A 15,448-nucleotide genomic window follows, 5' to 3' on the forward strand; every position below is an offset into this window, starting at 1 on the left:
GCCCTCACCCGCTGACATTGATACTTCTCCACAGTGCAGCACTCCATGAAGAATGGGCTGCCATTCCCCAAGAAACCTTACAGCACCTGATTGAACATATACCTATGAGAGTGGAAGCAGTAATCAGTGCTAAGGGTGGGCCAATACCATATTGAATTCCAGCATTACCGATCGAGGGTGCCATGAATTTATGTGATTTTCAATCAGGTGTCTGGATACTTTTGATCACATAGTGTATCTGTTAGGACAGTGTGGCAAAATTTGGCATTAAAAGGCTATAGCAGCAGACAACTGATGAGAGTGCCTTTACTAACAGCATGACAGTGCTGTGCCCATGACCATATTGGAAGGACACTAGATGACAGGAGAACCACGACCTGGTCAGATGAGTCCTGAATTCAGTTGGTAAGAGCTGATGGTAGGGTTCGAGTGTGGTGCAGACCTCATGAAGCCATGGACCTGAGTTGCCAATTAAGCACTGTGCAAGCTGGTGGTGGCTCAATAATGGTGTGTGTTGTGTTTACAAGGAATGGACTGGGTTCTCTGATACAACTGGTGAGATCATCTGAGGCCATAGCTGAGTGGTCAGCGCGACAGACTGTCGATCCAAAGGGCCCGGGTTCGATTCCCGGCTGGGTTGGAGATTTTCTCCGCTCAGGGACTGGGTGTTGTGTTGTCCTAATCATCATCATTTCATCCCCATCAACGCGCAAGTCGCCGAAGTGGTGTCAAATCGAAAGACTTGCACCAGATGAATGGTCTACCCGACGGGAGGCCCTTGTCACACGACATTTCATTTCATTTCATTCATGGACTTCAGGTTTCCAAACAACAATGGAATTTTTACAGATGAGAATGCGCCATGTCACTGAGCTGCAGTTCTTTTGCAATTGCTTTGAACAATATTCTGGACAATTTGAGTGAATGTTTTGGCGATCCAGATCATCCTACACAAATCCCATCAATTATTTGCATGACGTAATCCTGATCAGTTCATGCGCAAAATCCTGCACAGTAATACTTTTGCAATTATGAATGGGTATGGATGAAGCATGGCTCAATATTTATAAGTAGATGACTCATCACACTATCTATGCATCATACAAAGCCTTTTAATTTTTTTGTATTGTGTGTATGTAACTTTTGAAAAGGTAAAATTTAAATAATGATTGGACACTTGATTATGTATTATGATGTTGTCATAAGAATATTTTCTTCACAGGATCAGTATTTTCTAGCCTATAAACAGGCTAGACGAAGAGATGATGACATCGCCATTGTTAACTCTGCATTCAGTGTTTTATTTGAACATGGCTCTTCAAAAATTAAATCCTTACAAATGGCATATGGTGGCATGGCCCCAACAACAGTAATGGCTGTGAAGACACAACAACAACTTATTGGACGGTATGTGCACTCTACACATAGTCATACAAATTTTACTGAGTATGGAGACCTGAACAGTAATTTCCAGATTCACTGAAACAGACTGTCTTTGAAAAACAAATAACTATACTTATGTTAGGACCTTCATGGAAGGACTGTGTAATTTTTAAACTTTTATTAGTGGAAACAAAGAAAAGTACTTTGATTGTAGCACCATTAACATAGAGTATTTTGTAGTACCAAATATTGCTTTAAATTAACATTGTGAACTAAAAGTTACTGTGTTGAACCTTTAACACAGCTTAAAACTTGGAACAAAATCTCCTACTTTTGCTAGGAGTATTATGCAACAATCTCTTGCCTAGTACTGAAATCAGCTAGTAAGCCCCCTTATGGTACTTCAACACTAGCATTTTTGAGAGAAAGGATTTTATTTCTTGTACTGCCCAACATATTAGCTTATGTTGGGTATAATGGTTAAGTGCTTTCTGATAAAAATTTGAATAAGAAGGAAAGTGGTGCAGAGGAATTTTAAGTTGGCAATAGAACAATTTCATTGTCTGCAATAAAATTAATAAATTTTGTTGTCTGCAAAGGAATTAATATTCAATTCAATATTACTCCTACATAATACTAACAAGCAAAATTTGAGGCATTCAGTGTTTGATTGAATTTTTCTTTTTTTCAGAAATTTTGCAATCTAAGTTGTGCTTCTGCACTATATTTACATTCTGATCCTTACTCGTTTAACAAATAATTTCTTCTTCTGTGAAGCTGTACTATTTCAAGACTTTTGAAACCACCACTGATATAGTAATATCTTATTGTCTTTGGTAATGAAACACTTAAAACCATATCAATGTTGTTGAACTGCAACCTCATATGTTAGTTTGATCATACAGCAACCTCATATATAAATTTTTATTTAAAGCAGGGCTTGAAGTTTATTTTCGAATCTTTTTCATCTAATATTTTATTAAAAAGATGTATTATAATGACGGTAATTTTAGATTTGTTCGATAACAACATAATAATAATGTTCTCTCACTTCCCTTTAAAATTGAATTTTTTGATGTAGATGTGGCTGTTCAACACCACTGGTATGGTTTCTCAGTCAATGATCCCTATCCCAAGGCTCAAAGTTCCCACTATAAAACCTGCCCAATCCACCCACTACCATTTACTTCAGCCCCCCACCACTAGCAAAACCTGTACCAAAGGCAAAGAAATATATGTAGTTTACCAACAGAGATGTGTGTGCTGCATTGCTTTTTGTATAAGAATGACTATCACTAAACTGGCTGAGCACATGAATGGGCATAAAAGAAAAGTTCACCTTGGGGGCACCCAGTACTTGTTTTATTAAGCATACTCTACTAAATAATTCAGGGGACCTGAGTGCATGCTATACCACATGGGCTATTTGGATCCTCACTCACATTACTAGTTTTTCTCGACTTCAAAGATGAGAACTTCACCTCCAAAATATCCCCGCATCCTGCCATCATCCTGGACTGAGCCTTCATAGACAAAATCCTATTTTTTTCCTTTTTTGGCAGCATTTCTTTATTTACTCAATTCCTTTTTACAAAAACATGACTTCAGATTGTGGAAAATAATTATATCTTGGAGAGGGATATGCGCTCACTTGAAATTTATTGAGCAAAAGGAACCTCTGAAAATCCATCTGAAATAACCACAAAATCAAACAATGGAAACTCCAGAATGAGTTTTTCACTCTGCAGCGGAGTGTGCGCTGATATGAAACTTCCTGGCAGATTAAAACTGTGTGCCCGACCGAGACTCGAACTCGGGACCTTTGCCTTTCGCGGGCAAGTGCTCTACCATCTGAGCTACCGAAGCACGACTCACGCCCGGTACTCACAGCTTTACTTCTGCCAGTATCTCGTCTCCTACCTTCCAAACTTTACAGAAGCTCTCCTGCGAACCTTGCAGAACTAGCAGTCCTGAAAGAAAGGATATAGCGGAGACATGGCTTAGCCACAGCCTGGGGGATGTTTCCAGAATGAGTTTTTCACTCTGCAGCGGAGTGTGCGCTGATATGAAACTTCCTGGCAGATTAAAACTGTGTGCCCGACCGAGACTCGAACTCGGGACCTTTGCCTTTCGCGGGCAAGTGCTCTACCATCTGAGCTACCGAAGCACGACTCACGCCCGGTACTCACAGCTTTACTTCTGCCAGTATCTCGTCTCCTACCTTCCAAACTTTACAGAAGCTCTCCTGCGAACCTTGCAGAACTAGCACTCCTGAAAGAAAGGATATAGCGGAGACATGGCTTAGCCACAGCCTGGGGGATGTTTCCAGAATGAGTTTTTCACTCTGCAGCGAAGTGTGCGCTGATATGAAACTTCCTGGCAGATTAAAACTGTGTGCCCGACCGAGACTCGAACTCGGGACCTTTGCCTTTCGCGGGCAAGTGCTCTACCATCTGAGCTACCGAAGCACGACTCACGCCCGGTACTCACAGCTTTACTTCTACCAGTATCTCGTCTCCTACCTTCCAAACTTTACAGAAGCTCTCCTGCGAACCTTGCAGAACTAGCACTCCTGAAAGAAAGGATATAGCGGAGACATGGCTTAGCCACAGCCTGGGGGATGTTTCCAGAATGAGTTTTTCACTCTGCAGCGGAGTGTGCGCTGATATGAAACTTCCTGGCAGATTAAAACTGTGTGCCCGACCGAGACTTGAACTCGGGACCTTTGCCTTTCGCGGGCAAGTGCTCTACCATCTGAGCTACCGAAGCACGACTCACGCCCGGTACTCACAGCTTTACTTCTGCCAGTATCTCGTCTCCTACCTTCCAAACTTTACAGAAGCTCTCCTGCGAACCTTGCAGAACTAGCACTCCTGAAAGAAAGGATATAGCGGAGACATGGCTTAGCCACAGCCTGGGGGATGTTTCCAGAATGAGTTTTTCACTCTGCAGCGGAGTGTGCGCTGATATGAAACTTCCTGGCAGATTAAAACTGTGTGCCCGACCGAGACTCGAACTCGGGACCTTTGCCTTTCGCGGGCAAGTGCTCTACCATCTGAGCTACCGAAGCATGACTCACGCCCGGTACTCACAGCTTTACTTCTGCCAGTATCTCGTCTCCTACCTTCCAAACTTTACAGAAGCGCTCCTGCGAACCTTGCAGAACTAGCACTCCTGAAAGAAAGGATATAGCGGAGACATGGCTTAGCCACAGCCTGGGGGATGTTTCCAGAATGAGTTTTTCACTCTGCAGCGGAGTGTGTGCTGATATGAAACTTCCTGACAGATTAAAACTGTGTGCCCGCTATATCCTTTCTTTCAGGAGTGCTAGTTCTGCAAGGTTCGCAGGAGAGCTTCTGTAAAGTTTGGAAGGTAGGAGACGAGATACTGGCAGAAGTAAAGCTGTGAGTACCGGGCGTGAGTCGTGCTTCGGTAGCTCAGATGGTAGAGCACTTGCCCGCGAAAGGCATAGGTCCCGAGTTCGAGTCTCGGTCGGGCACACAGTTTTAATCTGCCAGGAAGTTTCATATCAGCGCACACTCCGCTGCAGAGTGAAAAACTCATTCTGGAAACATCCCCCAGGCTGTGGCTAAGCCATGTCTCCGCTATATCCTTTCTTTCAGGAGTGCTAGTTCTGCAAGGTTCGCAGGAGAGCTTCTGTAAAGTTTGGGAGGTAGGAGACGAGATACTGGCAGAAGTAAAGCTGTGAATACCGGGCGTGAGTCGTGCTTCGGTAGCTCAGATGGTAGAGCACTTGCCCGCGAAAGGCAAAGGTCCCGAGTTCGAGTCTCGGTCGGGCACACAGTTTTAATCTGCCAGGAAGTTTCATATCAGCGCACACTCCGCTGCAGAGTGAAAAACTCATTCTGGAAACATCCCCCAGGCTGTGGCTAAGCCATGTCTCCGCTATATCCTTTCTTTCAGGAGTGCTAGTTCTGCAAGGTTCGCAGGAGAGCTTCTGTAAAGTTTGGAAGGTAGGAGACGAGATACTGGCAGAAGTAAAGCTGTGAGTACCGGGCGTGAGTCGTGCTTCGGTAGCTCAGATGGTAGAGCACTTGCCCGCGAAAGGCAAAGGTCCCGAGTTCGAGTCTCGGTCGGGCACACAGTTTTAATCTGCCAGGAAGTTTCATATCAGCGCACACTCCGCTGCAGAGTGAAAAACTCATTCTGGAAACATCCCCCAGGCTGTGGCTAAGCCATGTCTCCGCTATATCCTTTCTTTCAGGAGTGCTAGTTCTGCAAGGTTCGCAGGAGAGCTTCTGTAAAGTTTGGAAGGTAGGAGACGAGATACTGGCAGAAGTAAAGCTGTGAGTACCGGGCGTGAGTCGTGCTTCGGTAGCTCAGATGGTAGAGCACTTGCCCGCGAAAGGCAAAGGTCCCGAGTTCGAGTCTCGGTCGGGCACACAGTTTTAATCTGCCAGGAAGTTTCATATCAGCGCACACTCCGCTGCAGAGTGAAAAACTCATTCTGGAAACATCCCCCAGGCTGTGGCTAAGCCATGTCTCCGCTATATCCTTTCTTTCAGGAGTGCTAGTTCTGCAAGGTTCGCAGGAGAGCTTCTGTAAAGTTTGGAAGGTAGGAGACGAGATACTGGCAGAAGTAAAGCTGTGAGTACCGGGCGTGAGTCGTGCTTCGGTAGCTCAGATGGTAGAGCACTTGCCCGCGAAAGGCAAAGGTCCCGAGTTCGAGTCTCGGTCGGGCACATAGTTTTAATCTGCCAGGAAGTTTCAATGAAAACTCCAGGTTGGGAAATCACATTTAAATGCAGGAACTCACTGAAGGGTGTTTAAAGGCAACAGCCCCACATTTATGTCAATATTAAATTATATTTTGTGAATTCATAAGCTTTACAGGCAAAGTTAAAACTGTGGCACATTAGTTTGACATGCATTACCTATTCAATCTATATTGTTGTTATTATGGCCTTTAATGCAGCTCTGCTATAACACCTGCAACCAACTTCAATTTGAACCTTCTTATTGTATTCATCTCTTGGTCTCCCTCTAGAATTTTTTGGTGCTCTGTCAGGTTCTTCTCAGAGAATCATATCTCCCATCCCATCTTCATCTACATTCTATTCTCTTTCTACAATACTGTCTTCAAGTTCACTTCCCCTGAAAAGCTTTCTAGGCCTATTATAGTCTTTCCATCTGTACTATTGATGAACATAATGGTGATTGTCTTTTCTCAATGTTCTCTTAAATTTTCCTACAGGCAGCATCTAGCTTTCCTCTATTTATGTATGCTACTTCAGCCTTGCATTTGTCCTATAGCCATTGCAATTTAGCCCTTTTGTACTTTCTGTCAATCTGATTTGTTACATGTCTTTATTCCCAATGACCTGCTTCACTTTATATTTTCTCATTTCATCAATTAAATTTAATATCTCCTATGTCATCCAAGTATTGCTACTAGGTTTTGTCTTTTTAACTATGTGATACTCTGCTGCCCACACTATTTCTCCCAAAGCCACCCATTCATCTTTTATTGTATTATCTCTCCCCGTCCCCCTGACTAATACTCCCTCTAAAACTCTCAGTAATCTATGGTTCTTTCAATGTAACCACATTTTACCTACATTATTTCCTAATCCTCATCCCATCTCCTTCATTTCCCACATTTTTGCAATTTCTTCAGTTTTAATCTGCAGCTCATAACCGATAAATTATGGTCAGAATCCACATCTGCTGCTGGAAATGTCTTAGGGTTTAAAATCTAATTCTGAAACATCCTTCTTACAATTATATAATCAATCTGCAACTATCTGAAGTCTGTATCTTCCATGTATGCCTCCTTCTTACATGATTTTTCAACAATATGTTGGTGTTGATTAAATTATGCTCTGTGCAGAATTGAACCACTCCATGTTCTCCAACTACTTTTCCTTCTCTTTCATTTTCTACTATCAAATTCAGGCCTCCATCACAATTAAATTTTTGTCTCTCTTAATTACCTGAATAATTTTATATAACTCATTGTTCATTCTTTCAATATATTCATCGTCTAAGGAGGTAGTTGGCAACTTGTACTCCTGTGATGGATGTTGGCTTCATGTCTATCTTGGTTATGATAATATGTCCACTGTACTGTTCATAGTAGCTTACCTGCATTCCTGTTTTCTTATTTATTATATACCTACTCTGGCATTACCCTTATTTCATTTGGTATTTGTAATCCTATACTCACCTGAGCTGAAGTCTTGTCCTTTCTGCCACCACACTTCACACTTCACAGATTAAAGAATCTAATGTATCATGTTCAAATTTGTAGAATGCCAGTCTTGTTTTTCCTGGTGATGGTACTGTCCTGAATACCCTCTATCCAGAGATCCAAATGGGCACTATTTTACTTCTGGAGTATTTTGTGCAAGAGGATGCCATCTCTATTTAACCGTACTGTGGCACTGTATGTCCTCCTGAAAGACGATGACTCTAGTTGGCCCTTGCTTTCAGCTATTTGCTGTACCAGCAGAGTAAGGCCCTGTTGGCTACTGTAACAATACTGTACCAATCAATCATCCAGACTATTACTCCTGCAGTTTCTAAAAAAAAAGCTGCTGCCCCTCCATAAGTTTGTCTTGCCTCTCCACAAATAACTCTGTTGTTGTTGCATCTGCAGTATGACTACTTTTATCATTGAGGCATGGAAGCTGCCTCCTTGGCAAAGCCCTCTTTTCATGAGGGGGATTTATTTAAACACATGATAAATATCACACTGGACCAGCTCAGTTGGTGGAGCACTTGCTCTCAGAAGACAAAGGTCCCAGATTCGAACCTGGTCTAGCATACAATTTTGATCTATCAGCAGGTTTCACATCAGCCCACTCTCAGCTTCATTCTGGAAATATATACCTGTTTTTGATTTTAGTTTCTTAAATTTCAAATATTGTTTAAGGATTCAAATAAGATCTTTATTGTGGACACTATTCTGTCTAGCTGCCAGCTGCTTCATTCCAGAAAGGGAGACATACTATCTCAACAAAAGGTCTTCTCAAAAGGTATGCCCCTTATTAAAAAAATGTTAATTGTCCCAAAATCCAATTTCAGTTAAGTGGTGAAAGCTATCCAATCCACAGCAGCTCACTTATACATTTATATTGCATAACTGTGATGTCAACAAATAGTTCCAAGTGATGTCAATGTTGTCCTAATATGTTTAAGAGCTGCATTGAGAACTTGACAGTTGAGATGCCATATCTCATCTTCCCATCCATAATCATGTCCTTGCACCTTTGTTGCGCAGTATATTTGATAAGTGCTGTTCCACCATTTTATGGGAGTTGTTGGTGGTACTGAGTAGAGATGGAGGCAGGGTATGGGGGTGGGAGAGGGTTGGGTGAGAGGGGAGGAGGATGGAACCCTACTACATACACACTTGACTCTGTGTATTATAAGGTAACACCCCAAATACTTTTAAATGAAAAAGAAAATAATATATTGGAACTATATACATTTTTCTGTAGGCTTCAGTGGTGACCAATTTTCTGTATCTAAGTGGGTAGTGTGGCCAGTGCCATCACAACAGGTTTCTATGATTATTCTGATTTATTGACATATTGTCTAAGCACCTTGATGCCCTAGTATCTGAAATTATGCGAAGTGGCTGCAGCTGGCCATTTTCAGTTGAGCCTTTGTATTAGGCCACATAGAACAGAGATGGTTATAAGTAAATAACATAATTAACTCAAAATTTTCACAGAGGGATAGAATGTCAGTTGATGGCTTTGCATATAAAAGGATCTAGAAGTCAGTTTTATCTGTTGTGTTTTGCCTGTTTTTTGAAACTAACTCACTCTTGCTGGGATGAACACCTCGGCCACTTTTCCCAACTTGACATGATCTCTGCATTAGTGGTTCATAGAAGAGACTATCAAACTGAAATAAATAATGATGAATTACACTTATAGGCAAAAAGATATTGTTTAAACATTGATGTTGTAAAAAGTTATTATTCTTCATACATGTGAGGTAACAAGAATAATACAGGATGACACAGAAAAACGGGAACATTTCCACAGTCCAATAAAACTAGAAATGATGAAGGAAAGAAGTTGCATTCATAGTAATTGAAACCTTACAACTTTGTCATTTACAAAACAGTGATGGCATTTATCATATTTTGAAAATTACATACTTTAGGTGGCGTCCTCCTGCATGAGTACGTTAGTGAAATCTGCTGTTGAGATTCCTGATTGACTGCTGCAACATCTCAGCTGAAATACTACGAATTGCATCCCAAATTCTCTGTTTTAACTCATCCAGGGTTCTTGGTTGAGTCATGAAGACTTTGCTCTTGAGGTAGCCCCATAATAAAAAATCACAAACGGATAAATCTGCCAATCTTGGGAGCCAGGGAATGATACCGAATCATGAGATCACACAGTTTCCAAACAATTCTCACACTTATGCCACTGATTGCCATGCAGTGTGTGATGTTGCTCCATCCTGTTGAAACCAGGCTTCTTGAAAGTTTGGAAAGTTGTTCAATGCAAGTGTAACACAAGTTCATAACATCTCCACATAACAATCGACATTGACAGTTATTGTGTTTCCCTGTTAGTTTGTGAAAAAATACAGTCCGATAATCCCATGTGATAAAACACCACACCATACTGTCACTTTACTAGCATGTAAATGGAGCTCATGGATGTCATTAGGATTTGTGTTTACTCAGTAATGGTAGTTCAGTTTATACAGATTACCTGTGAGATGAAAATGTGCCTCACCTGACATCCACAATTTGTTTAGAAATTCATCGTCATTCTTTATTTTTGTTATCATTTGTTGACAGAATCCTAATAGTAAACAGTAATCATTGTCCTTCAATTGTTGCACCATCTGTAGTTTGTATGGATGAAATTTTAAGTCAAGATGAAGAATTCTGCGAACGCTCTCCCGTGACATTCCAATCATTGGCGCTCCATGAGACAGACTCATGTGCAATATCAATGTTCGCTGGAGAATGCACACTTCTTGGTCGTCCTGATGGTTTCTTCTTGAGGGCAGATCCAGTCTCTTCAAAGTTATTAATCCAACATTTTATCACATGCTTTGATGGCATGGCATCATAATGTCCTAAATTATAAAAACATTGTAACTCCCTCTGTGCCGCTTCCAAACTATCAATGTTTTTATAAAACATTTTATGGCTAATGCATGCTGTTGTCTGTCCCACTAATCCATGATTACTGAAATGATGGACTGTTTACTCACCAACTGTCATGAACCCACAGTGCTGCCACCTGCCCATGGCTGCCACTACTCATTTCAAACATTCCTGTCATTCTGTGTCACTCTGTATAAATGACTAACCTTCCATCTTTACTAAAATGTAACAGAACAAGCTTCCTCTGTGAATCTCACTGACAATAATGGCTACATATGTTAGAACTAATTTTACCACTCCTTGGGAGGCACAGTGCTGTTCAGGGCAGAAAATATGCAATGGCCACTTTTCAGTCCTGGCCATTTTGCCGCCTTCCTTTACTGATCTTACAATTAATTGGTAACAAACATAAATTAATATCTTATTTTAACTAATAACAGTAACTGCAATATGAAACATAATTGCAAATATTTACTAAATGTTTTAATATAATTTTCTTTTAAGTGTTGCATCATATTACAACAGCCTTAATTTTATTTCATATTGCTTACTACAAACATGAACAACATTTGAAGATGACCATCTCTACAATGCTCATTCATGAATCCATGTTATTTCTGTTTGACATTTCTACCATAGCAGTTAATCAGCAACAGTTGTGCATGCTCATGAAATTCAATCAATCCTGCAGTGGCCCCATTACATACAACTTTGCCTTTGAGGTAAGCAACGAACTTTGCTTAGCTCATGGTCAAATTCCCCAACATCAATAAACATTAAGCATATCTCAAAAATCATTGTTTTTATAAGTATTTTTTCTCATTCATGAGCAAGAAAAATACACTTTTCAGAAGCTATAAACTTTATGGGCTTTTTGGATTCTGCTATTAGTTGTTAGATGTATATTGTTATAAAAGATGCCTGAGAACTGCAGGTCACATTAAAACTAGATTTGGACTGTGTGTGGCTCATGGCCCACAGGTTGATGACCACCAATGTAGAATGTACGAACATGTGTGCTGGGAAGCATATTTGCATTTTTTGTAGCCAGAAGTATTTAGATGTTATTATCACTCCCATGTGAATTCTTACCGCCAAGGTATTTGTGTCAAACTTCTCTTTTCTATAGGTTGTTACACTAAATTCTTTATAGAGTCCCAATCATCACATGGCAATTCTAGTTGTAAATTTTTGTCTTTGCTCATGTTTGTTGTTTTTGTTCTGAAATGTTCATTGTGTTACTGAGGCAGTGATCATCTCTTGGGAAACATGCAGTTTGAAGGATTAGGAAAATGGAATGATAAATGTAATTACTCACCATAGACCATCAACAGCAACTGAATTAATGATAGATGTTTTCTTGGAGGAAGAATGCACCTGTCACAATGGTGTCTCATTTGAGTGGGACACTGTCAGTTCTTGTAATAGCAATCAATGTGGCCATAAAGCACAGAATGGACAGGGCAAAAAAATTTAATGCGTTCAGCTCATGAGTGACTGACAGTTTTGCATGTGCAGGTTCTTGACTTTGTATGTGCCACTATTTTAAGGGTATGCCTTTGTACCTAGATTCAAGGAAACTCACTGCCTCCAGTGTCAGCTACCTAAGGGCAACAATGTGTTCATGACAAGGTACTATTGCCTATAGTAGATTGTAACAGCAGATAAATGGAGCACTATCCAGTTGAATGCTGGACATATGGTGAGCATACATACTCTTCTGAACACCTCCTTGCTATGGGATACAAAAGCTACAACTCCATCTCCATACTTCTGCTCACTATTGCAGGGCACAGAGATAAGCACAGCCAGTGGATGCTCAAAGCAGAAAGTTTGCTTGGACTGATGAATTGTGGTGTTTCTTTTTGTACACATTTATGATGGAGTACACATATATAAACAACTATGTGAGGTAAAGTGTCCCATCTGCCAACAGTTTACCATTAAGACAGGTGGTGGAGATATTCCTTTGTGGGGGACATTAATGTGAAATCAAATGAGGACCCAGACACATCTGATATTGTCTCTCACCAGCAAACAATACAGGAATCTATTGTTTGTTCATGTGCACTTACTGGTTTGCTTACACCTGCATCTTTATGGGATAAAGCCCCAAATCATGTCAAAATGGACATTTAGGTACTTTGGCGGCTCTCAGAGCCACATGACCTTAATTGTATTGTGCATTCCCAGGATAATTTAGGATGAGGCATGTGCCTCGGACCCAGATCTGACCACTCTTCATGATTTGTGAGTTCCTGTTGATTGGTCATAGCTCAGGATGGATCCTCAGTACTTTCATCTCTTTTGGAATCAATGCCACAACACATCACTGCCATCAACAGGTTGAAAGGGAATTTTACTTAGTACTAGGTAGCTATCTGTAATTCAGTTGCCCATGAATGCAGAGGAAGTCAGATTTATTTGGGAGTTAATGTACTCAATGATGAACATTGTAACTCAGCTCTTGAATTTGAATTTATCTTCAGAATCCACAGGTTACATGCATATGCAGAAAGTACTATCTTCTTCCAGATCTACAGGTCAACCAATGATGTGCATTTATGTTTGTCTTTACTCATTACATACTTTGTATTATAGTTAGGATTTGCATGTCATATTGACCTCGTATAGGGATCTAACAAATAATTAAGGTATGTTTATTTTCTTTTCAGAGAATGGAATGATGAAATGTTGGAAGATGCTTATGAAATGCTAATAAATGATCTTCCTTTGTCACCAAATGCTCCTGGAGGAATGATTCAGTATCGTAGATCCTTAACATTAAGGTAAGGAAGAAATGTTCTTGAAATGATTTGAAAAACAGTGACACTGTAACAAGAATGGAATGAAATAATAATTAGCTTTTGCTGAGGATTTGTCTTACTACAATACCTTCATCATGTTTTGTGACAAATTTATCCCACTGCTTTCTTATTTTAGCCTGTTCTTCAAAGCATATCTGGCAATTCGCAATGAACTTGCTAAAAAAAATTGCACGCAACCTGTTCCAGAAAATTATAAAAGTGGAATAATGGGACTTGAAATGGAAATCCCAAGAAGTTCACAATATTTTCAAGTGGTAAGTTCAAGCAGATATAGATATTTTGCCAAATAAAAAACTATTCTAAAAAAAGTAATTGCTTGGATTCAACATTTTCAGGTACCACCGGATCAGAGAGCATCAGATGCTGTTGGAAGGCCCCTTCCACATAAATCTGCATTTAAACAGGCTACTGGTGAGATAATTATTTGAAGATAAATTTAAATTGTCAAGAGATATAAATTTCTGCATGCAAAGTTATTGAGGGGCAAAGCTGATCATTTTGCACTCTGTACAGATTTGCACAGAACAGAGAGGTGATATTCACCTTATTTTACCTATTTAGGGCAGATGATGTGATCTTTATATCGGCTCTTTTTATTGCTCCAATTTTTCAATTCAAATGGAACAAAAATGTGCCTCAACAATTGTTACTATGTAGTTTATTTGCAGGAAGATGGCTATACAGAAGATAATAAAATGCATTAATAGCTCCTAGTAATCTGTTAATAAATAACATAGAAAATTAAGAAGATAACAATCATCTGCCATATGCTGCTTGATATTTTCATGCATTACATATTTAGCTGTAGCTATTCATGATGCTCTTGCATGTTTTCAAAAGTGATCTACCCATTTTCCATTACATCATCATGGATCTTTTATTATCTTTTGGAATCCAGAGAGTATTTCCTTGATCTGTCTATCCCTATACAGTTAACTATATAATGCCCAACCCATACCCATTTCACTTTTATTATGGTCATAAAATTGTTTAGTAAGCCTGGTCTGTTCCTTGACTTCTTGTTTGTCTTAGTCTTTCTTCTAATAATTCCCTACACGTATTGTCCATTGTTTGCTGTACAACCATCAGTTTTTAAATGGTTCTCCTGCCCCCACCCTTCAAATTAAAAGGCCTATTGCCATTAACAAAGCTGTTAATATACGCTAACTGTAAACTCTCTTTTTGATGGACTTAGAAGGTTAGTTCTGAAACACCTATGCAGTTTGTTAAAAGCAGTCAAGCCCATTTCTTCCCTTCTGTTGTCCTCGACTGTCCCAAATACTAAAGTCAATTCTATGTCTTTACTGTTAATTTGTAGTACAGTATTTTCTTTTCTACATGTTTGTTACACACTATTTTAATTTTATTACAACTGGTTTTGTGACCAACTTTCTAACTTACTATATTGAGCTCTTCCATTTGTTGGAGTTTGCCTGCTGTAAAGAGAAACAATCCAGTGCCAACAGCAAAATGACATTTTTTCCCAGATATGTTCCATTACTACACATCCTCCATAGTTTTGCCCATTTAAGGGTCTAAAAACGTTCTCTATGACTGTTGAGAACAGTTTTGGTGATATGAAAACTCTTTTTCAATTTTGCATTTTGTCAGTATCCTGATAAAGTCTAATGGGATGGCATGTAAATTCTCCAATATACTAACATTTATTGAACCAACACCTTGTTCCTTATGGACTGCTACTATAGACTTGGTTGAAACTGAGTCAGAGCCCTTATAAAAGTGGCACTCCATAAATTTCTTTGATAGTTGCAATTGATTTGGGGTGCTGCATCAATTTCTAAAGCCAGGATTTTCATTTGCCTGGTTAAAGATTATGGATAATTTTAATGAATAACTTGTGCTTTATGCAGAGGAGTCTGTATTTTGCATGTCTTCTCTGTCCCATTTTTTGTGAAGTACAATATTTACAGCATTGATCTAGTTTTATGGAATAGCCTTTGTTTGCAGACATTCAGTATATAATCTTACATGTTCCTTTTGTATAACATTTTCGGCAGCTTTAATAATTTCTTCTGAAATCCAATGTTCCTACCACCTTTCCTCCCCTCTTTATAGACCTAATCTACAATTACTTCTGGACTGTCATTATTTTCTGCATAGCTATTTGTGT

The 15,448-nt window shown here is 39.7% G+C and overlaps 1 protein-coding gene across 1 annotated transcript in view; it reads left to right on the forward strand.

Moving 5' to 3' along the window:
* LOC124802533 (xanthine dehydrogenase) overlaps window positions 1-15,448 on the forward strand; it is a 246,306-nt gene that overhangs the window by 181,813 nt on the left and 49,045 nt on the right. The window contains exons 11-14 of the mRNA XM_047263388.1: window positions 1,223-1,407; window positions 13,165-13,278; window positions 13,433-13,571; window positions 13,653-13,728. Of these exons, the coding sequence (XP_047119344.1) occupies window positions 1,223-1,407; window positions 13,165-13,278; window positions 13,433-13,571; window positions 13,653-13,728 (514 nt within the window). The remainder of the gene's footprint in view (window positions 1-1,222; window positions 1,408-13,164; window positions 13,279-13,432; window positions 13,572-13,652; window positions 13,729-15,448) is intronic.

Source organism: Schistocerca piceifrons, chromosome 6 (assembly GCF_021461385.2).
Source record: "Schistocerca piceifrons isolate TAMUIC-IGC-003096 chromosome 6, iqSchPice1.1, whole genome shotgun sequence".
In the NCBI taxonomy this organism is placed as follows: Eukaryota; Metazoa; Arthropoda; class Insecta; order Orthoptera; family Acrididae; genus Schistocerca; species Schistocerca piceifrons.